Here is a 24474-nt window from a genome sequence, read left to right as displayed (position 1 = left end):
TAGACAGGCAATTTCACCCATCTAGCCGATGCTTCAGGGAGCAGGGAGGAAAGGAGCCTGGAGACCTGATAGGAAGCTGCATGAAGCAGCTTCCGCAGTCCCCTCCCCACCCCCAGGACTACCCATTTTTCCCCGTCTCCATGCTCCAGTTCCCAGCACAGAGATGGAGCCAGTGTGAAGAGAACCGTGCCGGCTAGGAGGGGGAAGGGATGGGGACCGAACAATCCTATGTCCCCCCAGATACTGTCTAGGAGACATAGGATTGCTCTGTTAGAGATGAAGAAAAAAGTGAAGGCACTGAAAATTTAATGTATTAATTTTGGCATCCCTGAAGAGCTGAGTGCAAAAAATGTCCTTTCTAGGGATAGTTACCTGAAAAAGTTTTTTATGAGTTTATTTATAGAGTTGACTTGTATTGTATTCATTATGTTACATTAACTTTATGAAACAATGCATTTCTAAAAATGGAAAAAAGTCTGCAGAAAAATATAGCAGTGGAAAATTTTCCTTGTCACATCACTGCTTTCTACCTCAACTGAATCCTACTGGTCTTCATGCATAATGCTCCTCACTTCTTTGCCCTTGATTGGAGATACAAAATTTCCCAAAAATGTGAAATCAAGAGGACACTTCTCCCCCAGTTCATTGCTGTTCCTCCTGATAAACTGGAATTTGGGGGGAAAGTGACACATTTGCAGCACTCATGAGTTTCATTCAGAATTTGGTTGTATCCTTTGATCTTAGATATACCTGCCCTGAGGCTATCATGGAAGCATTTTATGAACTCTCACATTTGTGGATAACTCTTTGGGATATAAATATATTCTGTCTTATTTTTATCTATTTAGACTTCTTTTCTGAACATATCTCACAGGTTCATGATAGGCTGCAATGTGTTTTTCTCATATCCGTATGACAGCCCTGTGGAATAAATCAAGCTGTGAGAGTGAATTGATAAATGTAAGCCATAAAACATCATGGTTAAGCATGGATTTTATCCAGAAAATTGACAATACAGTCCGGGGTGGTGGGGAGGCTATATTAAATATCCCTATATCATATATCCATTGTATGATTTCTAATCCTGCCTCTTTAAATAGATACGATTTTAAATGTTTATCTGTTACTAATCCTTTTCAGCAAAGGGCAGTAGTAACATTATTTTAAAAAGCATTCTGAATGATTTTATTCTTAACGGGTGGAAGAGTATTTCTCCTAAATTTTCCTTTCTGTGCCAACTTATATGCAAATTTATGCAGATTCATTTAAGACTCATACAATCAGATGTGCTCTGTTTAATAGGGTGTAAGATGTATTGTTGGTCAGTGGACTGAGGAAGTGAGGTTCAAACTGTTCTAGATGGGGTTGCACTCCACACACCCACACACACACACACACCACACTCAAACTCTTAAGGATCAGGTGTATAGTTTAGGAGTGCTCTTAAATCCAGGCCTTACATTGGACATCCAAGTAGAATTGGTGGCAAAAACTGCTTTCCACAAGGTTAGGCTCTGCACTGACATTGTGTCTGGGCAGAAGGAGCCTGGCTACTTTATCCATGTCTAGTAACATTTGGGCTTGATTACTCTAATGCATTGTACATGGGGGCGCCCATGAAGACTTGTAACTTCACTTGGTTCAAAATGCAGCAGCTGGGCTGCTGACTGTCATGGGTTATGTGAACCACATCACACCAGTTTTGAAGCAAGTCCCCTGGATTCCCATTTGCTTCAAACTACAATTCAAGGTGCTGGTGTTAACCTGTGTAGTTCTGTACAGCTTGGGACCAGGATACCTCAAGGAGTACCCCACTCCTGTATGATCTGCCTATGGTTTGAGATTACTGGGTGATACCTTTCTTTGGTTGTCCCACCTGCTGGGGTCAGGCTGATGAGGATTGGGAAAGAGACTTTTTTTATGGTAACCCTTCTTCTGTGGAATGGCCTGATTGGGTCCATATATCTGGTACTCTTATGACTTTCTGAACCCAGTTGAAAATTGTTGTATTTACCCAGGAATTTTAACTTGGTGTTCTGTGTTTTATTGTTGTTGCTTTTAGATCTGGAAAAATAGGTCTGTTTTGTCTTGCTGTTTATTGCGACCTTGTATTTAACTACTCACCTGGTCACCACAGGTAACAAGCAATTCCTGCAGACGGGTTCCATCATCAGTCAAACAGTCCACTGACCAATAGCACCTCCATCTTGTCAGCTTAGGAGGAGCTTCTTAAGAGTAGACCAGAGTTACTATAGTTGTTGTTTGTTAACTGTACAGAATAATATGCTGGAAAAGAGGAGCAGAATAATGTCTTCCTAGAAGGAGAGTCAGGCTAGAGACCATAATGCAGAGCTCATTTGTTTGAGTAATTTTAGAGGGAGTTGTAAGGCTGCAAAATACGACAAATAGTCCTACTTCTTTCATCAGCCACAGTGGATATGATTCTAGCTCATTGGCCAGATACCCTCTGGAACATCACATCAAAATGTCTGCCTTCTCACCAAACATACAGCAGCATACAGCGTAACTGTCACAGTGCCACAGAACCCATACTCTACCTACCTAGGCATGTCTGCCTTGAACATTTTGATCCCAGATCTGGGCTTAGAATGGACTGCTCCAGTATAATTGTCTCATTGAATAAAATTGCTGGTTTTGACCATTTGGAGGCCTAAATGGCTGAGATGTTGCATATCTAAAACCTCACTCCTTTATTAATCTGTAGTTTTTTTTAAATGTATCATTTATACAAAAAGACCAACCCTTCCTGAATCTCCTTTCCTGAAACTCAGTGATCTGGTTCACATGTAACAGGAAATAGTTACCCCATGATTTGCAATGAGCGCGTACACTGTCTCCTGTGTGTTCCTCACTTCTGCTTTTAATCAACAATTTACGATCAGCTGGGTTGCAGGTTGTGACCGTGACATGTGAACCCTGAGTGCTGGGTTGTTTAGAGGCTGGGTTTAGCCCCTAAACAACCCAGCGCTCTGGGTTGTCACATCACGCTCACAACCTACTGCCTGGCCTATCGTAAGTTGTGGATTAAAAGTGGAAGTGAGGACCATGCAGGAGGCAGCACGTACTCCCTCCCACTTATGCCCAGCAAATTGTGGGTTAATTAAGACTATATATTTTCTGCTTGATTTAAAGTATGTTATCCAGTTGGAAACAACATAGATACAAATGGAAACAAATAGTAGAACAGTACACATTTTGAGGCTGATTAGTTTGTTCTTTTTCTAGGTTACTGCTAAAAATGTCTTTTCCACCTCACTTGAATCGCCCTCCCATGGGTATCCCAACACTTCCACCTGGAATTCCACCTCCACAGTTCCCAGGTTTTCCTCCACCTGTACCTCCTGGTAAGTTATATCAGAAGCCTTATCAAATCAAGCCTCATTTTTGTCATACTGCTCAGTAATCCTTTTAAATCAGAGGGAAGCATTTAAATTCATTCCCTTTGTGGCGTGTGCTAACATCTCTACTTAGAGGGTTTATTAGAGTTGTTTTCCTACCTTACCTGCTTAATATCTGCTTTAAGCAAAAATGTACATTTCCATTTGACTCTTGCTCTGAAACTATTAATATTACCTCTTTTCACAGGGACACCAATGATTCCTGTGCCAATGGGTATTATGGCTCCTGCACCAACTGTAAGTATAGTGTACAGTACTGTTAAACATCGTTGGTTAAAATGATAACTTTGAAAGATTATCTGGGTGGTTTACAAAATAGCATTAAAATATAACTCCAAATAGAGTAATAAGTAACACTGTTAAGCATTAAAACAGCCATCAAATATTAAAACATAATTGTGTTCATCTCCTCTCATCTGCAGATGTAACACTGGCTCTCTGCCAATTGCAAACAGAGCCATCCCTCAAAACACGTGAACTTTCCCTTCTCTGGAACAAATACCTTCCTCTTGTTCTCTCTTGGCTTTAACAATGGTTAATTGTTGCATTTGAACTGATGCTGACTATATGGCTGTCACTAACCAGGTTTCTCAATTTTAGCCATGGTTTGCAAAACCACTTCAAATCCTGGTTAAATTGGGAACCATGGTTAGCATTTTTGTAGATGCAAAGATAGACCATGGTTAAAGCCGCAAAAAGAAGTTGGGGTGGGATTTCACACCAGAGAGCGGGGAAAGGGAGCACAGTTGCTGGAGGCTGGCTCCCAGAGTGTAAGCCTTGGTTTGCAGGGAGTCAGTTACATCTGTACTGAAGTTTCACATTCTTATAAATTGCTCCATTTCATTAATGAAACTTCCATTTTTAGGGAAAGTGATTGTTCTCAAGGTAGCATGTTTGAATTTGAAAGAATGTATATGGGATTGCAGACTGTAACTATGTAGCATATTTAAATACCAGGTTTCTGACTTGCACTTTATTACCTGTGTGCATTTCTTTTTAAAGCATGTGCGCTGCAATTTGTTAGCTTTGCACGAAGTAAAGTCAAAGAGTTGCATGAAATCTCCCTTGCAAAGAAATCCATTCAAGCAAAATATTGAATAGTTCTTGAAAATGAGTGTGATTCAATATCTTAGGAATAGCACTTGTTTCCTTGTAACAAAGAATTGGTGTGTTGAACATACAACTATGTTGTTGTTGTTGTTGTTATTGTATTTATTTATATCCCGCCTTTTTCCCAATACTGGGACTCAAGTCGGCCATACTGGGACTCAAGAAACTGAATGTTTCAGTTTCTTTACCAGTTTGTAAACTTAGCATACTGATGGTAAGCTTATATTTCCAGCTGTTTTTGTTTTAATAAGTCATTGGGCCTCCTAAAAACTTGTTTTCTTCTGAAATTTCACACATCTCTTTCTCCTTTTTTCAGGTATTGGTCCCAACTGCTGTGTCAATGGTTGGAAAGCATATGGGAGTTAGAAAGGAACATCCAGGTCTAAAGAACAAGGAAAATGATGAAAACAGTGGTCCCACTACCACTGTCTTTGTAGGCAATATATCTGAAAAGGCTTCAGATATGCTTATACGACAGCTTCTTGCTGTAAGTGAAATGATCGTTTAGAACTTATCATTGCAATGTATTCAGATATTTTGGTGTTATTGACCTGGTTCACACATAACAGTAGAAAATCTATGAGTGATTGTTAGGTTGAGTTTGGGCTATTTAACCCATGAATAACCCAAAGTGTCCGGGTTTGCGAGTCACAAAGCAACCTACAGTCAGGCCAATTAGAGATTGCATATTCAGATCGGAAATACTTCGTGCAGGGCACGCAACCCAACAAATAATGGGTTAATTAATTAACCCTCAATTTGCCACCCTTCTGTGCAAATGGACCCAATGACTTCCTTAGACTTTTTGTATTGATTTAAAAGGCTAACTTTGGCCAAGATTTAAAGTGCTGCTTACACTGTTCCATGTGCAGGCAGAACTCTTCATCTCAGCTCTTCCAACAGTACCTCCATCCATCCTTGGAACCCTCCCCCCAAGATCATGGAACTTCTAGAGCATACACCATAAGATACCAGTGGCCTCTCTAGATTTCAGAACACTGAGAGGGTAGGCGCTATGTGCAAAAAACACCAGGAAGGAAAAGATCCCACAACATCATTGAATATGGTCTATAATTGTTTATTCATTGTACAAATCTCTAAAATGCTCTGCTTTGTGCTTTTTGAGACGAAGTCTCTTCTTCAGGAGCAATCAATCTGTTTAAAATATATAAAATACATGCCACTGTTGTACGGGAAAATTAACATGTACAGTTTCTAAAAACATAACTAGTTGATTCTTAAACAAGATATTTAGAGCTATTTTTCTTTTCAACACATACACTTAATAAAAATCATACTCATACCATGTAATAATAGGGAGTGGAATGTACTTATTTATATTATACTTTCTGTTAAATCTAATACTTACAAAGTTAATATTTACACTTAGTCTTTATCCCAGACATATATATTAATATTTACAAACATATAGCAAATCCTTACTCTACTGACTACTTTATACAAATTGAGCCCAGTAATACATTTGTTTCTTGCTGTATTTTTCAGACTATCAATATTTTGCTAGATTTTATTTCCAAACTTATAATAAACTATACTTATATTAACATAAAAAAGAAAATCCGTTTAGCTTTAATCAAACTATCTTCTCTGATTGTAAAACTTGTCTTTGACAACAGTTGTGAATTATCCAATTTAAGAGTGAGCTTTTTGAATGAAATCTGTCTTTTTTAAATTAATGGTGCTACTGCCAACAAACTGTAGCTGATGACTCAACTGTCCTACATTGTATATAAAACAAACCATTAATTTCTAAAATGTATGATAAGCAAAATAATCTTAAACCATGCAAGGTGGAGGAGGGGAAGGGAAAATGCCATTGCATTAATGGGTGTTTACTTGCATACATTATGCGTTACAGGGAAGTCAGAGTGTTGGGTTTATTTAGTTTAGGCTGGCTCTTGAAGTGGTAAACAATTAAACACGTATTTAATCAATGCAAGTACAGTCCATAAAATCCCAACGTTAATAATCCAAGGCAAGAACTGTAAAGAAATTTAAAAATAAAAATCTGGTTTGTAGCTAATCAAATACAGCAGCAGCATTTAAAACTAATGGCAAAATGCTTTTCCCCCCATGAGATGGAATGTAAATGGCCATGCTGTTTGGTTGTAAAATCTTTTTTTTTTAACATCTTCAGAACTGAATGCATTGCAGAGCTACCCTAGATCACCTACGTGGAATCTGAGGGTGATTCTGGTGCCCATATAGGCACTGGGACAGTTCAGATGTAATTCCAAACCATGGCTTAGTGTTATGTGCACGAATAGCAGTGAGACTCTGGCTCATGCGCTCTCTCTCCTCTTGTGTGGCTGCAAGGAGGAGATCAGAAACAGCTGCTTCTGGTTTTAAACTAGAGAGCCAGTGTAGTGTAGTGGTGAGAGTGACGGACTGGGAGCCGGGAGATCCGGGTTCTAGTCCCCACTTGGCCATGGAAGCTCACTGGGTGACTTTGGGCCAGTCACAGACTCTCAGCCCAACCTACCTCACAGGGTTGTTGTTGTGAGGATACAACGGTGAGGAGGAGGATAATGTAAGCCGCCTTGAGTTCCTTGCGAGAGGGAGAAAGGCGGGGTATAAATGCAATAAATAAATAAATAAACTAACCAGAATTTCATGTTGCGCTCAAACTCAAAAAAACCAGTTGTTTTCCGGGCCAAATTCAAGGTGTTGGTTTTGACCTTTAAAACCCTATATGGTTCCGGCCCAGCCTATCTTAAGGAGCGCCTCCAGCAGCACCAGACAGGCCGCTTAACAAGATCAGCCTCGGATGGCCTTCTCTCTGTCTCATCAGCCAGGACAGCTAGACTGGTGGAGACGAGGGAGAGGGCGTTTTCTGTGGTGGCCCCCACTCTGTGGAACTCCCTCCCTAGGGAACTCCGTCATGCCCCCTCTTTAATGAGCTTCCGTCGTGCATTAAAAACGTGGTTGTTCAGGCAGGCGTTTGGGGTGGGTTAGGGTATTTTAGAAAATGTTTTTATTGTAGAATTTTATTGTTTTAAACTGTTTTTATTGTTTGTTTTACATCGCCCAGAGTGGCTGGGTGACCAGCCAGATGGGCGATTAATAAATTTAATAATAAAATAAATAAAAACTAGTGGTTAGTGTGAACTATGGTTTATTCAGATAAGCCGGGATCAAACTATAGTTTATGATCCTGGCTTGTTTAACCAGGGTTCCCCAGGTTTGCATGTAATGGTTGGTTTAAAACAAGAAACAAACACTTCTGATCTTGTGGCTGCATTGGAGGTGGAGGAGGGAGAGCATGGGTCTGCCACTCACTGCTTCTAGTCCATATAGCGCTAAAGGATGCTCATTATCGAGCCTACTCTGTGGCAGTGAGGGTTGCAAAGAGACGGTTCTTCTCCACCAGCATTGCATCTTCTCAGTGTTGTCCAGCGGAGCTTTTCCAAGTGGTTTGCGGCCTGTTACATTCTGGGCCAGGGAGAGAGACTGTGGAACCCTCAGTTGCACACTGTGACGAGTTTGCACAGCACTTTGAAGATAAAGTCGCTCAGATTCATCATGAATTGGACACCACCATTAATGCAGTTCCATTGGTAGAGGCGTTCAGAGCACCATTTGGTACAGTTTTATTGGATGAGTTTGTTATTGAGGCCTGAGGATGCGGGAAAAGTGCTTGGCCAAGTCCGATCGACCACTTGTGTGCTTGACCCTTGCCCTTTATGGCTTATTACATCAAATAAGGAAGGGATGTCTGGCTGGGTCCAGGAGGTTGTAAATTCCTCCTTGAGAGAGGGCGTGGTGCCAGCTTCTTTAAAAGAGGCAGTAATCAGACCACTCCTGAAAAAGCCTAACCTGGACTTGGAGGACGTTAATAGTTATAGGCCAGTGGCCAACATCCCCTTCCTGGGCAAGGTGCTTGAGCGGGTGGTTGTAGGACAGCTCCAGGCACTCTTGAATGAAACTGAATATCTAGATCCATTTCAATCGGGCTTCAGGCCTGGTTTTGGAACAGAAACTGCCTTGGTCGCCCTGTGGGATGACCTCTGCCAGGAGAGGGACAGGGGGAGTGCGACCCTGTTGATTCTCCTGGACCTCTCAGCGGCTGTCAATACCATCAACCATGGTATCCTTCTGGATAGGTTGTCTAGATTGGGAGTTGGAGGCACTGCACTGCAGTGGTTCCGCTTCTACATGGATGGCCGATTTCAGAAGGTGGTGCTGGGGGATTATTGCTCTGTGCCATAATAATTGTGCCATGGGGTTCCACAGGGCTCTATTTTATCCCCCATGCTGTTTAACATCTACATGAAACCGCTGGGGGAGGTTATCCGGAGGTGTGGGCTGAGGTGCCATCAGTACGTGGATGACACCCAGCTCTATTATCTCTTTCTCATCAAAACCAGGTGAGGCAATGGCTGTTCTGAATTAGTGCCTGGGCATGGTAATGGACTGGATAAGGGCCAATAAACTGAGTCTCAATCCAGACAAGAGGTACTGTTAGTGGGTGGTTTGTCTGGCCGGGCTAGGTGATACTCAACCTATTCTGAACATGGTTGCACTCCCCCTAAAGGATTGCGTTCGTAGTTTGGGGGTGCTCTTGGATTCAGAACTGTCACTTGAGGCACAGGTGAATTCAGTGGCAAGGAGCGCTTTTTATCAACTTAGGCTGGTATACCAACTACGCCCTTATCTGGACAGAGATAGCCTAGCTACAGTTATCCATGCTCTGATAACTTCTCATCTGGATTACCGCAGTGCGTTATACGTGGGGCTGCCTTTGAAAATGGTCCAGAAACTTTAGCTGGTCCAAAATAAGGCAGCAAGATTGTTAACAGGGACTGGCCAGCAAGCTCATATTATGCCGGTACTTTTCCAGCTGCACTGGCTGCCAGTCCATTTCCGAGCCCGATTCAAAGTGGTGGTATTAACATTCAGAGCCCTTAACGGCTTGGGGCCAGGTTATCTGAAGGAGCACCTCCTCCCATATGTGCCTGCCTGGACCTTAAGATCATCCTCAGCGGCCCTTCTCCGTGAGCCCCTGCCAAAGGAAGTGAGGCAGGTGGCTACTAGGAGTAGGGCTTTTTCTGCTGTGGCACCCCGGCTGCGGAATGAGCTCCCTAGTGAGGTTCGCCTGGCACCTACATTTTATTCCTTTCGGCGCCAGGTGAAGAGCTTTTTATTTTCCCAGGCATTTTGGCATTTTAGCTTTTTAGACTTTTAGCTTTGCTGTTTTAAATCTATATTTTAAATCTCTGCATTGCTGCTAGGTTTTATTCTGGTTGTATTGTTATACTGTGGTATTAATTTTTTATATATTTTATATTGTTTTGTTGTGTGGTATTTGGTTTTAATTTTTGTAAACTGCCCAGAGAGCTTCAGCTATTGGGCAGTATAGAAATTAAATAAATAAGTCTTATGTCAGAAATAGACAATGCAATATACCATGCTTAACCTCAGAAGTCTGTCTTTTCCCCACTTTTTCTTAAAATATAGAACATGTAAGTCAATCCTTTACAAAGAGGATAATCATTCAGTTATAAGAGATTATAGATGTAGATGCTAATATATTTGGGTTGGATCCAATGGGACCCTTGCACAGGCACCCCAGGCCTGCTGGTGGTTGCACACGCACGGCCCCCAGAAGTTCTACATTGTGGCTGCGAGCTGCTGGTAGGCCTGGGGCACCCACACATGGGTCCCATTGGATCTTTGTATTGAATTCGTATTTCATTTTAAACAAGATTATTTCTGAAGAGACATTATATATGAAATGTTAAAAAAGAAAGCGATGAAAAAATAAGCATACTTTTTTAAACAATATTTTACAGAAATGTGGTTTGGTTTTGAGTTGGAAGAGAGTTCAAGGAGCATCTGGAAAACTTCAAGGTATGTACTTTTCCACCCATTTTATATGTATGTATGTATGTATGTATGTGAATGACATATGCATGCTAGAAGTGGTTGGATTCCATCTCTCATCGGTCCCAGCCAGCATGGCCAGTGATCGGGGTGATGGGAGTTGTAAGCCAAGAAATATCTGGAGGGCTACAGGTTCCCCACCCTTGGACTAAGTGATATGGTAATTTGGGGGTTTGATCCAGTAGTGCTAGCTGACCAACCACACTGTATCAACACAGTAGTTACCACTACTGTCTGTACTGGCTTGCCCTACTACCACCAGATTGGGTGGCAATATTAAAAAGAGCTCACTTCTCTTATCCTTCTTCTTTTATGTAGCCAGTTACTTTGAAGCAACCCTCTGTTCTTGAAATAATGGTTGTAACTGGCTGGCTATAATGTGGTTTCAGCTAAAAGTCAACATCACAGGATGGATGCGATCTACATGCACTGAGTTGCAGTTACTTGGATTTGTAAGATTGGGCTGTAGTTTCTTCAGACACTTTAAAATATTCTTTAACTGGGGACTTGCCATCCACATTGTACAACAACCCATAAAACAAATCACTGACATAGATGTTTAAAGGCAATATTGTGTTTGTATGTGTAGTCATATGCATGTATAACTTTAAGATTTATTTTCTAAAATCTCAATGATTCATCCCTAGCCTTTGGGTTTTGTGAATATAAAGAACCAGAATCTACACTACGTGCACTCAGATTATTGCATGATCTCCAAATTGGAGAAAAGAAACTACTTGTGAAAGTTGATGCCAAGACGAAAGCTCAGCTAGATGAATGGAAGGCAAAGAAAAGGGCTTCCAATGGGGTATGTATGCTGTGCGTAATTACACTAAACTAGAAGGGGTAATGATTAAGTTATAAAGAAATTTAATTGGCCTTATGTGCCCTTCATTCTTGAACCTGTTTTGCTTATTCTGTTTTAATCTGCTGTGCTGACTGTATTATGTCTTCCTTTATATGAGTACAGCACTGTTCCTTTGTTTCTAATTTTCACACTCAGAATTTTGAGTATAAACCTCAAAATTACCTACTTCGTAACAAACTGCATTTTTTACTTAAGTTTATGATCAGTTTTCTCCACTGATGCAAGTTAGAGATCTGCAATTGGAGACCCCTAGGCCATATCTGATCATCTTAGTAAAACAAATTGGGCATCCTATACACACAGCCCAGTTTCCTAACCCCAAGTAGGATTGCCAGCTCTGGAATAAAAACATTCTGGCACTTAAGCTGGTCCCCAGTGGTATTCAGGAAATTAAATCTACAGAAAATGCTTTGTTCGTTTAACGTACTACATCCATATGTGTTACCAGGCCACCATAGATCAGCCTATCACAATCTAGGCTATACCTGAGTCAGAAACTCAAAATAAAAAAACCTACCTAGAGCAGGTAACTCAAGCAGATAAGCTTAGCCACAGACTACATGTCAACTCACATGTGTAATGTATGCACAGCATATTAAAGAACTAAGCATTCTAAAGAAAGGGTTTTAGAAGACACATGTTTCCTATGTGGGGCGGGGGGATACGGTGGCAGATACTTATCCCAAGAATGGTCAGTCCCTGGCTAAGAACTCAAAACATATGCAGAACAGATAAAGTGAGCCAGCTCACACAGCTGCATGATGTTAATCTTGCAAAGAAGTCCAAGCTACAGGTCTGCCGACTAACATATAAAAATTTACAAATCGCTTCTTTGGATAAATGAGTAATCTCCGAAAATGTAGATTAAAAATACAGTTTTCCTGGGATTATACAGCTTTTGAAATGAAAACCCAAACAGGAAAAATATTTGGGAATTTTTACCTTGATGTAACTTCAAAGGAACATATAGAAAAGTAATGGCTATAGTTGCCTTTCATTGCTGGCTCTCTTTAGAGATTCTAACAGACTGGAGGCAAAACAAATTTTTTTTTTGCCAAAACTGGCATCTATTCAGAAGAAAACAGTGTACAGCTTTGCAGTGAACATTTTATATCTTCCACCATGGTTAATTTGAGCTAGGTTTTGCTAGAAATCAGACAAGAGCTTGTGCTTATTGTCAAGGATCAGCCCAAGAACCTGTGAGAAATAGATGATCTCTGAACATCAGTAAGTGCATTTTTTTTTTAAACTTAGACTATCATAAGCAGTCTTGCATAGCCTGTAAGGTGACTACAGCAGCTTCTGCAATCACCTAATTAGGAGGTCATGTCCCATCTTTGCCTATGACAGCCTCAGAGCAAGAAAAGGCTAAATAAAGACCACACTGGCAGAAAATGATGATCTCCTGATCGAAACATTTAATTTACTAGGCTAAAATGAGTCACAAAAAGGATTCAAATGGCATATCTCTCTTTACAAAACAAAGTTTATGAAGCCAAAAAAAACATGCTTAACAGTTGTCAAGAGCCATTATGTCTTGTGAATTTTTGTGTGGCGAAAGTAGTCAAAGCAAATTGTTTAATGAGTCAAGTCCTGGGTTTAACTTAGTAAGATTGAAATTTGGCAGTTAGCCTTTTGGTACAGAGACTGAAAAGCAGGAGTATTTTAGTGTTAAGTATGAGCTATAGAACAAGAAGGAAAGATCACTTTAATTTTCTGTTGTCCTTCACAAAGGTATAACTAATTCATCAACTGTTTCACAGATGGAAAAGCTCTGATATTCCAGCCAGGATTTATAGACCCTTGTTTTGGTATGAAGTATAAAATGCAGTTTTATTTTTTAAATATGGAGAAACTAAAACAGGCAAACATCTGATTCTACGTAACTCCCCATTCCTGACTAGCAGTTTTGCTTCCCTAATGTCTTTTCATATCACCTAGTCATCACCACCACCTTCTAGGTCTTTTCAGGCTGTTCCTCTTTGACATGACAGCTTCTGCTCCAGTTGAAATCCCCTCCCTCCTCCTGCCCCTACTTCTTAGTTACTGCTGCTCAATGAGCTTCTTTCCCTTTCCTATTCTATGTTCCTCCACCTGGCATTCGACTGGATACCCATCTTGGATTCTCAGGTGAGATTCCTTTTTGTTTTGTTTTTAAAGAAGAGCTTAAACTTTGCAACTGTTAAAGTCAAGTCTGTGAAAAACAAAATATTAACTATCCTTCCTCTTTTAATTGCAGTTATTTTAAAGGTGTAAAAGTAACTTTTAATAGCAGTGAAGGATATCTGATGGGTGGAAGTAATTTTCAATGTAATATGCAAATTCTTTTTCATGTTAGTTTAGGTTTTTCTTGCAGCCAGGCTGTGGGCTGTAAATGGCCTTGAGCAAGTTGCAGTCGCTTGGCCTCAGATTCTCATCTGTAAATGGGAACATGGATTACCTTAGTCACTGGCTATTTGTGAAAAGAAACCAATGGGGAGGGAGAGGGAGTTCTTACTGTATTTTACTGTTTGATTCCATTTTTTTTTTTTTACATTTGGAATTGTATGCCATCTTGATCCTGTGTAGAATCAGGCTAAAATGTTTTAAATATATAAATAGTCAAGGATTGTAGGCAAACATTTATCAATAATTAACTAAAGTCTGAATCACATGTTCCAAGTCTTACATGGAAGTCTCTTGGAAAATTGAAATATAGCCATTCTTGTATGTAAGTCATAATATATGACAGTCTATAAACATGTAAATTGAATGTACATAATGGCAGTTTATTCACACGTACTGTCATAACACATTATGACCTACATGGAGAAATTTGTTTTCTATTCCAGACAACCTTTGTGTACAAGTTGGTAATGTGTGATGTGACCCATAGGGTCGGTTCGTACAATGCGACTTTGTGTGCATTTTCCACCTCATTGAACAGTACTGCTTGACCATACAGAATAGGCTATTTCAATAAACACTGATATACAAAGGAAGTTTAAAGTATACAAACAAAGTTCAAAAAGACAATCCTATTACGCTACAGTTGCCATATAAAAACATAATGTAAATCCATACTAAAGTATTTTTATTTCTAGAGAGAATATACATATTGTAGAGCAGTAATCTCTTTGGATGAGAGTTTGTAACAGACTTCAAGAAATACACTAGCCTTGGCAAGTGTGGTGCCACCCTTTGGTGAAGGTTACAAGCAGCCATCCCTCCTCCTGACTTTGAAGCTGCAGAGGAGGGTGGGATTGTCCAAGCAGTTGCACAGTGATCCCCACCACCTCTCCAGCTTCAAAGTTGGGAGGAAGGTGGGGTTTGTTTGGTAGCTATGTGGTGAAGCTGCCTAAAGAGCCTTAGCTACACAGGGCCAAACAAGAAAATCTTCCATCTCCCTGTCTACCTCCCCTGCCGGCCTTTCCTGTGCCACTATTTGAAAGCACCCTGTGTGTCTTTGGGAAAGACTGGGTTCAGGAGAGCATTGGAAATGGAAGGTGTCTTCCTTGAAGGTGCACAGAGTGTGTTGGAGCAGCAGCAGCACCACACACAAGCACACACACATACACTTGCCCTTTCCTGAGGGAAATGCCAGTAGGTAAGGGGCTTGACTGCTCTGGGGTGCTGGCAACTACAGTTCTTAGTCAGGCTAGACAAAAATGATAGACAGGTGGCTGTATTGTATGAAATGTTTCCTGTTCTAGATCTCTGGCACAGATTTTGCTTCAGTTATTTTATTGCTTTGTATGTAGTCTTGTGTGCTTCCAACAGTGAATATAAGAGGTAGGCTGCTGGAAGTGAAAACTGAGGAGATATATGGACTTTATATGTTTGCTGTGGATTTCTAGCACCCTTTCCCAAGTTTGATTGGACTCTTTTGCTCTACCCTGGCATCAGTGCTGTGTTCGCTAACTAAATTTGTAAGATTCTTCTGTAACTTCTGTATTACTTTTGTTTATCCAGAGTAAACTTGTAGTTTAAGGTTGTTAGGATGTTAAGTACACTTAAGATATCCAAGGTCTAATTTCATGCAGCAGAGCTATCCAGTTCATATACAATAAATATTTTGGGCACAGTTCTGCCATGTCCTATATGCTTGACTTCAAGATTTGTATTGTTTCTTAGAACTCCAGGCCAGAAACTACGACTGATGATGATGAAGCCCTTGATGAAGAAGCAAAGAGAAGAGACCAGCTAATTAAAGGGGCCATTGAAGTATTAATACGGGAATATTCCAGCGAGCTCAATGCCCCCTCCCAAGAGTCTGACTCTCATCCCAGGAAGAAGAAAAAGGAAAAGAAGGAGGACGTATGTGTTTTGATTTTGGACACAAACAGATTTACTTCATCTCTCCCTACATAAAGGCCAAACCTTGTGCCAGTGCATTAGCTCAAAGCATCTGATGAGAACACAAATCAACAAGCCTTGATGTTAGCAGCAGTTTTCATGTTTCATATTGAAATTAAATCAGTTCTAGATGCCAAACCCTGTGGATGTTGTAGGTGTGTATACACAAGGGTTGCAATGCCTAGACTTCTTGGAGCTGCAGGTTTGAATCTCAGCAGGTTTGATTCAGCCTTTCATCCCTTCTAAAATGTTTCGAAGTAATTGCAGATTGTTTTTTGAGATGGGGAGATGCTTTTGAGATCCTAAAAGCAGAGGTCCTGTCTGTTATGTTTGATATCTTAAAAGACCCAAGTCACTGGGTCATAGGGGTTTGCACTGGTGTAATAGCTAAAACTCAGCTGATTGCTAGCAACTTGAACCTTTTTCACTGTCCTGTTTTAATTATGTTTGTGCACATAACTAAGGAGCTCTTTGTTATCTTTGAGGTATGAAAGCTATGTTTTTATAAATCGGTTTGTTAACATTTGGTTAGTGGACCAGCTGATTTCCATATTTTTTTTTAATGTAATGTTCAGCCCAAGATGCTATATTGCACTTTCAGTGAATATCCTACTAATAATGACTGGGCTTTTAAACATTTTTGTAGAAGAAAAAGGATAAGGCCTAGTAGTAGTAATGTCAAATAAGACTTCGAAAACATACCATGATTGTTTCAGTGATGGGCTGTAACACCTGTCAATTCCAATCACAGCTAGAGTTCCAAAGTAAATTTTGGTCTGGGTCTGCAGCACTTCCTATTACATTTCATTTTATCGTCTTTACCGCATTGCTAGCAGGCAGTAAAATAGCTTGGCTGCTGGTAAAGTGTTTGAAAAACAGTGCACGAAACAATACTTTTTACTCTGGGAGTGAGTACACAACCTCCTACTCCTTTTAACCTCCAGTTAACATGAGGAGTAAGTCTTGCTCTGACGTTGTTGCATTCTGTACCTCTTTCTAGGCAAGTTGTCACTCTTAAGTTTCATCCGTATTATGGATTGTGTTATGTACATACATATATATATATATATATATATATATATATATAAGAAACAATGCAATGGGATTGAGAGGCATGAGTGTTGAGAGGGTTACTTTCTACAAGCCCACCTTACAAGAACTGAATATTGAACTTCCTCCTTTAATATTGCTAGCTTAGGCTGACCCAGAGCTACACTTGGCTGAGCTTTAAATTAGTGTGGTCTGTCAGAACAAAGAACTATGTAACTGTGTCCTTATCTTCCCACCCCTTGAGAAGGTGGAAGTGCATCTTGGATATTTAGGGGTGCAGATGGGACATGAGCATGACATCTCATCTTTATCACTTAGGAAGTGGGACTCAAGAAGCTCTGTGCATGGTGGGGGAGATAATTAACAACAAATTGGAGCGGGTGCCATGCAAAGCTGGTTTTGAGGCACTGTTGTCCCCTTTATTGAATGCGTATAACCCCGACTGGTTCCCTTGCCCATTTTGTCTGTTGAAAAGATGAGGGATAATGTGGGAGATTTGAGAATGTGGGGGGGAAATGGCAAATCTGACTCTTGATTTCAGATGTGGGGAACCTCGCTAATTTGCAGTAACTGTTGGGAATCCCCTTTGAGATTATTGAATTTTGCGAATTAGCGAGTAAGAAACAAAACCAGGCTTAAAATACCACAAAAGGCACTGGCCACTGATTAACAATGTAGTTTAGCTTGCAGGATTGTCTAGTATGATAATGTCCTGCAATTTTAAATGGAGGCATGCCAGGGTGAGATGACACTCACTAAACCTTTGCTGAGAAGTAGATCAGTAAAAGGAGAATTAGCGAGGTTCTTCTGTAATTTTGTTGAGTCAGACCGAAGGTCACAGCAATACAAAATTGCTTATTCTACAAACATACAGAACATTGTTTTTTTTCAGAGTAGTGTGCAATCTATTTTTAAAAAAAAAAATCTCCGTGGATTTTTCCGCAGATTTTCCGCAGATTTCCAGTGGCCCCACTGATACCTTATCCACTCATCACCAAGGTTCGTTTACATTGTAGGCTTTGACAATGACTATGTTTACTGCTAGTTACCAGATTTGTGACTCGTGTCCATCTAATTTTTTTTCATTCATTTAACATCAGACTGTGAGGTTTGGTACTGCAGAAGGCCTTTATTTATCTCTTACAAGACTGGTACAAAACATCTAACCTTCAGCTTTTCTTTTGGTTCTCCTGTTCCTGTACAGATGGGTTTTAATATTTTGTCTCCTGTTCTTCTCTCCCTACAGGAGGATATAAATGCTATAGAAATGGAAGAAGACAAAAGGGACCTGATATCGCGAGAGATCAGTAAATTCAGAGATACTCACAAGGTAGTATACTTGTTTTTGCAGTTTATACAAAATTAGGTTTTTACAGAATCCAATGTCCCTGCCCTTGCCCCGTTAGAAAATTTGCAAACACAAAACCATATCACTTAATCATTTTTATAGTAGGCATAATATATGTCTAAAAAGTCAACAATGACAAATTCCCACTTAAGTGGTCTAATTTTGTACTTAACCTTTTTATTTTCTAATGATTGCATTGCAGTCTTCTCTCAACACTAATACTTAAAAAAAAACACCCTTCGACACTGCTTTTCTTAAAATTCATCTAAAGTGGCTAGAGCCATTTACATAAGACCAAATAATTAAACTGGGCTGCTATGTGAAACTTATTCTGACTCCCACAATATTCAGGCAGCTGTAAAACATAATTCAGACTCAGTGTTTTACTGAGCTCTAATGCTTAATTTAAACTTAAGAGTTAATTTAGTAGCTCTGAGTTGAGAATGGGGGTAAAATAAATTAGGTTAGTGATTATCAGACTATACCAAAATTTAGATGCATGGAAGAACTGTAAATTCCCATAAAGCTAATCTATTCATTGACCCCCACCATTATGATAGAGATCATATGGTGACTAATGCAAGATGAAAAACACAGCTTGGAAAGTAACATGGAATAGGATGTAAGTATGAGCTTCTGTTTTTTTTATTATTTATGGATGCCCCCTCAGAAAAATATGCAAAGGGGTAACTGGCTTGGAAATGTGTTTGTACAGCAAATCCTACCTCAGGGTTCCCACTGAGAAACCTACAGAAGTTTCTGCAATGTGAATTTATTAATGTGTTCCGGTTGGGAAGGGTGGTGCAAGGGTGGTGAAATGCAAGCTCTGCATGCACTGTATCTTGATGTTTAGCTTCTAATGGAATAATAACTGCCCACCAAGGCTGATGTACTCCACACCAGTGAAATGTTCACCCCTGAAATGAGTGCTCTTTTGTTGCTAATATTGGTGTAATGGTTTGAAGGTATAAAATGGTAATATATACTCTGGTTACAGGGTAATGCTTATTTGCATATCTAACTTAAAAGCAAAAATGGATGTACCTTGCTGGCAATGCAAAATATTCCAATATTATTTGGGAATGAGAACCTGAGGATAACTGTTCCTGAAGATATATGAAATTGATCAGTGGTGAAACATAGTCTTATTTCCAAGCCCCAACAAGTCACTAAAATATAAAGAAATGTTTTTAAAAAAACAAATGCTTCACTGTTTCAGAAGCGATTGGGCATTTTATTGCCTTCGATCTATTCTATTGGGGAATATTTTAAATTTATTTTTTAAAATAGATGGAACTAATTCTAATATAAAAGGGCCATTTCATATATTGGGTGGGATGTTTAAGAAGGGGCTGGCTAGTGAGCACAGTGAACCTTTGCATGTTTTTTGGTTAGTTTACAAAACAATAATCAGACTGTTAGGGTGTCAACATTGCAGGGGGCGTCCATTTACAGCACAGATGAGTCTGAAGAGAACCTAAGGTAAGATTTTATAGCTTTTCTACCTATCCTCCTTGCTCATTATTTCAGCATATCTTTGATCCTTTTCCCATCTCATTTCTTACTTCATATTCTTTTGTTTACTTGGAAGCAGCCTATTATTTGAATTTCAGTACAAAATGACTGCTGATTTATCCTTTGGCATCTTAAAGGCTTTTATTTTAAGCTTCTCTTTTTCTTAAGAGCCAAAGTCAAGACAAATTTTGATCATGACTTTTACTACCAAAAACAAAACAAAAAAACATTGTTTGGGGCGGGGGGGGATCCAGGAACTTAGCCAATGACAATTTTATTGGAACACCTAAAATAATCTGTAAGTATTGACCACTTCAGTATATAAACTTTTCTATAAAAGTATAGGAATTTGAGGTAAGTTCTGCTTTTGAAAGTTGAATACTTTTACACTAATATGCCTTATAAGATCAAGTTATACTGTACAAGAACACTTCACTTAGAGATTAGGTTGCCACATTCCCATATCTTGAGCAATTTCACCTGTTCCTCCTCATAATGGCTGTTTTCCATGATTCTTAAGTACCCTTTTCTTTTGTGAGTTCAATGTATCTAACACCATATTGACTGTATTTCACTTTTGATTCCATTTAGCATGGTGGTTAGATATATTGCTCTCTTGTTTATTAGTTTTATTACTGTGACCCTGTTTTTGGTTCTTTGGTCCATGAGTGCACACCAGAAGACTGTCTGACAGGTAAGATTGTTTTTAAAGTTGTCTTAAATTCTTTGTTGAAAGAGAGAAATATATGCACACTTTGTTGTTCCAGTTCATAATTTATTTCACTGGTGGTAAACATGGTGCCAAATGGGGCTCTTCCCCCCCCCCCATTTAAACTGCATAAACTATACTTAGGGTGTGATCCTTCCTCACACTGGTGCTGCATTCATGCACAAAGGGATCACCATAAGGAATAACAGAGCTCTGTTACTCTCCCTTTGGCACATGGGTGCCTATGCCAGCAATGAACCAGACCATTACTGGGAATGGGAGACTTGTGTGTCCCTCTCATCCCTACCTCCTTCTCAGTCAAGGAATGCAAACATTCCTTCACAAAGTGGCAAAAGTCGGGGGGGGGGGATGAGAGTTGCACACGAGCCTCCCGTTCCCTGAAACAGCCTAGTGTGGTGATTGCATGTGTGCACCAAGGAGACCAGGAGTGGGAAAAGGGATCTGTTATGCCATATGTGGGATCCCTCCAGGCAGTGCATTTGTACATGGAAGGATCATGCCCATAATATTCTGGCATCCATCAGGCTGATATTTGGCTTATGTTTCTTTTTTTTTTTGGTTTACTTGTGAACCATGTACTTGCTCTTCCTCCCAGAAATATAGCTTGTAGGCAAGGTTAATCCAGTGTTGGCGGTCCATGTCCTAGCACAGCATCTGTAAGTTAACACACACCAATTGCTTCCAAGGATGGATTTATCTATCATTTTAGTGAGACTTTATTTTTCTATTGTCTTCATGGGAGTTTTGGTAATAGGCATGTCTTTTTCAATAAAAATGCACTTTATAGAAATTCAATAAAATATATTGTATAACCTTTTAGTCTGTCTGTGATTTCCAACCTTTTCATTCTTGAGGATCCCATAATTTAGAATCCAGTACTTTAGCAATGTATGCTAAAAAGAAAGAAAATTGGGGGAATAAAATGATTGGGAAGATGCACTGTTCCAAACAATTCCAGTCACATATGTAGTTGTGTGCACATATGCAACGCTATGTAGTTGGAAGTTGCTTTACCTCCCACCTTACATAGGATGAATTTGGTTTGGGTGCAGTATGGGGTAATCAGCTGTCTTGTCCTTGTCAGCATCGTACTAAATTATTTGTCTCCATGGCCAGGATTAACTATTCCAGGTAAAAGTTCATCTTGTTTGTGTTCAAGGGCTTTCCTGTCTTTTGGGGGGTGGGGAGTATAGGCAATGCGCTATGTGTGTGTGTGTGTGTATATATATATATATGTATGTGTATGTATGTGTGTATATATATATATATATATATATAATATTTATGAGGCGAGCATTGCCCTTCTTTCCAAGGTTGGAGATTGCTGGTCTATGTTAGATATATGCTTTTTGCACGAAATCTATCTTATGATTGCAGAACTTTGTTTTCATTCTTATGAGTTGAAAGCAAACGATTAAATAAGTGTTAAATTATTGGTGATTTTGATATGCTCACTTACCAGCCTTGGGTGTTTTATGTGGTGGTGGGGTGGGTCCCCCAACTATAGCTACAAATTAACTTTGAAAATCCTCTTGGTTTCTAGAAACTGGAGGAGGAGAAAGGCAAAAAGGAGAAAGAGAGACAAGAAATTGAAAAAGAGCGGCGTGAACGAGAGAGGGAACGGGAGCGTGAAAGAGAGAGGAGAGAGCGTGAAAGAGAGAGGGAGAGAGAACGTGAACGAGAGAAGGAGAAGGAACGGGAGCGTGAACGAGAACGGGATAGAGACCGCGACCGCCCTAAAGAAAGAGACCGGGACAGAGAAAGAGAGAGGGAGAGAGACCGTGAAAGAAGCTCAGACCGCAATAAAGATCGAAGCAGATCTAGGTAAATATGTATTGTAATGAATACTTGTTAGTAATATTGTTAATATTTATTTTCTAAGGGAAATAATTCCTGGATACAACCTGTGTTTCAAAAGCCCGGTGTACAATAAATCATGCGACAATGTGTTAAATATTATGATTTGATGACAAGAGTGGTGCCTTATCCCTTAGGCCCCTTCATACAGCTTGACTGACAGTCAGTAAAGCCACCGTCTTGTTACAGAGACACTGATGTTTGGTAATATAAAGTCAGCATATTGCTATATTGTGTCATTGTTCAAAAGGTTATTTGCCTAATGACTATACACGAGCAATTATGTGGCCAACTTGCAGTCAGACAGAAATTTAGGCAAAAGCTCAATTAAAGTGGGCTCTAAATCATTATTTTTGTAAACCTCATATTGAATGATACCTCGATTATCTTGTAACGTCGATTTCATTAGACCTAAACTTTATTTTTCACATTACTAAATGTTGAAAACATTTTAATCATTTGTCATCATGTTTGTTCACAGAGAGAAAAGCAGAGACAGAGAGAGGGAACGGGAGAGAGAACGAGAGAGAGAGCGGGAAAGGGAAAGAGAGCGGGAAAGGGAAAGAGAGCGGGAGCGGGAGCGAGAAAAGGACAAGAAAAGGGATAGAGAAGAAGATGAAGAAGATGCCTATGAGCGGCGCAAACTGGAAAGGAAGCTACGTGAAAAGGAAGCAGCTTATCAAGAGGTACCTGGGAAACCAAAGAGGATCCTAGAGTGTGTGTGGGGGGGGGTCTTTGACTTCTGCTACTTCTCACTCAGCTGCAAAGTACTGCACTGCAGCCCACCACCATATTCCATGGTCCCTTCGGAGAAGCTTTTGGGCGGGAAAGCCCTGTTCTCTGTGTGGAATTCTGGTTGCAGTTAGGATCCAACTCCATTAGCATGGGGCAAGTTTGCTGCATGCATATTTCCAGTACATACTGTATATTCTAATAATTTGGTAGCATTGGTGAACAGGATTCAGATTCTGTCTTTAGTGGAATAGAATACTAGGATGACAAAATAATATGATTTTAAAATAAACCTGGGTGGTTTTGCTGTTCTCAAATAAAGAATGAGACTGTATTTTAGTCCTCTGGTGAACTGTAAAGTAAACAGGTTGTTTTGTTTCAGCGTCTTAAAAACTGGGAGATCAGAGAACGGAAGAAAACTAGAGAATATGAAAAAGAAGCTGAGAGGGAAGAAGAAAGACGAAGGGAAATGGTAAGGGATTCATCACTCTTCCAGTGCTTTCATTAGATGCCTGAACAGCATTGCAAAGTAGGTTTGCTTGAGTATAGGTGTATATGTTAAAGTTTATTTCTGTGCCATATTTCAGCCAAAACAACCTCCAAGGTGACTTGCAAAGGTTAATAACAAAGACAAAATATTTGGGTAGGTATGTAGCTACAAAAAAATGGAAAAACGTTATACATACAAAAGTGCTTGGCACTTCTATAGCAGCAACCTACACTCTTCTCAGGTGTTTTATTGTACAGTGAAAATTCAGTCATGCCTTGGCACCAGAGTTAGTGCATCATCTAAAACTTAATTCCAGCTTTGCTGATACAGCTCTTACATTTTTGTTACTTCTGCTCTCTGCCTTGCAAGGGGCCTATGAGTTTCAATTAGCTGTAGAGACTGATTTGAATAACTATTGGATTTTTATATCTTCAAAGGGCCATTGTTGCTTTATCCCATTTTGTCTATTTCCTTTTGCACTGAACACAATATAATCTAATTAGTCTGGAATGAGCTTCTTGAATCACCATCTTGAGACTGCAACGTAATGCATATGTGGCTTCTGCACCCCCTTTGCTACCAGCATATTTTCTCTTCCCTGCTATCCTTTTTGATTCACCTGAAACTGAAGGAAGAAGCTTGTAAAATTCAAAAACTAGTTACTGTGTTGTGTCTTCTAGTTTGTCCTAAGAAAGATCTTACTGTTTCCATTGCTTCTAATGGACCAACATAGCTGCCTGCATTTTTGCTTTACAGTGTTCAGTATAAATGCTCAGAACATACACTTTTTAAAAAGCAAACCTCAGTGCTATAAAACCATATTGCCTTCATACGAACTAACTTTAAACAGATAATTAGCTTTGTAGTATTGCTGGTAGCCTGTAACATTATAAGCAGCAAGTGTTGCCTAGGTGAAAGGCTTAGACTGCCCACAGCTGGTAATTCCAAAAGCCCATGGAATGTTGCTGTAAATGTTGGGGGGTGGGGGTGAAGGATGCAATCCTAAGCATACTTACTAGGGGCGAAGTCCTATTTGAACTCAGTGGCACTTACTTCTGAGCAAATGTGCAAGGTCATCAGGAAAAAGGTTTGACATTCCTCATGGCTGCTTAAAGT

The 24474-nt window shown here is 39.8% G+C and overlaps 1 protein-coding gene and 1 long non-coding RNA gene across 10 annotated transcripts in view; one reads left to right on the top strand and one right to left on the bottom strand.

The window, feature by feature from the left end:
- RBM25 (RNA binding motif protein 25) overlaps positions 1–24474 on the top strand; it is a 45659-nt gene that overhangs the window by 11082 nt on the left and 10103 nt on the right. For 3 of the 8 annotated variants that reach the window (XM_084847337.1, XM_084847307.1, XM_084847328.1), the window contains exons 2-12: positions 3247–3365; positions 3607–3656; positions 4846–5016; positions 10343–10400; positions 11081–11241; positions 15415–15597; positions 17632–17685; positions 17933–18016; positions 21823–22103; positions 22618–22822; positions 23251–23340. In XM_084847337.1, coding sequence (XP_084703463.1) covers positions 3260–3365; positions 3607–3656; positions 4846–5016; positions 10343–10400; positions 11081–11241; positions 15415–15597; positions 17632–17685; positions 17933–18016; positions 21823–22103; positions 22618–22822; positions 23251–23340 — 1443 coding nt within the window. In that variant the 5' untranslated portion in view covers positions 3247–3259. Of the gene's footprint in view, positions 1–874; positions 961–3246; positions 3366–3606; positions 3657–4845; positions 5017–10342; positions 10401–11080; positions 11242–15414; positions 15598–17631; positions 17686–17932; positions 18017–21822; positions 22104–22617; positions 22823–23250; positions 23341–24474 lie in introns of all 8 variants that reach the window. The other 5 variants (XM_084847371.1, XM_084847344.1, XM_084847361.1 and 2 more) reach the window with 3 other exon arrangements.
- Positions 5589–24474, bottom strand: part of LOC146357421 (uncharacterized) — a 36830-nt gene continuing 17944 nt past the window's right edge. Inside the window, exons 3-4 of one of the 2 annotated variants that reach the window (XR_014789626.1) lie at positions 17854–17945; positions 5593–5684 (exon numbers count right to left, since the gene is read on the bottom strand). This is a non-coding gene — a long non-coding RNA (uncharacterized LOC146357421). Of the gene's footprint in view, positions 5685–17853; positions 17946–24474 lie in introns of both variants that reach the window. The other variant, XR_014789627.1, reaches the window with a different exon arrangement.

The sequence above is a fragment of the Heloderma suspectum genome, chromosome 1 (assembly GCF_057233095.1).
Source record: "Heloderma suspectum isolate Gila_16-S chromosome 1, 16-S_ref, whole genome shotgun sequence".
NCBI lineage: Eukaryota > Metazoa > Chordata > Lepidosauria > Squamata > Helodermatidae > Heloderma > Heloderma suspectum.
This window is presented reverse-complemented; position numbering and strand designations above follow the sequence as displayed.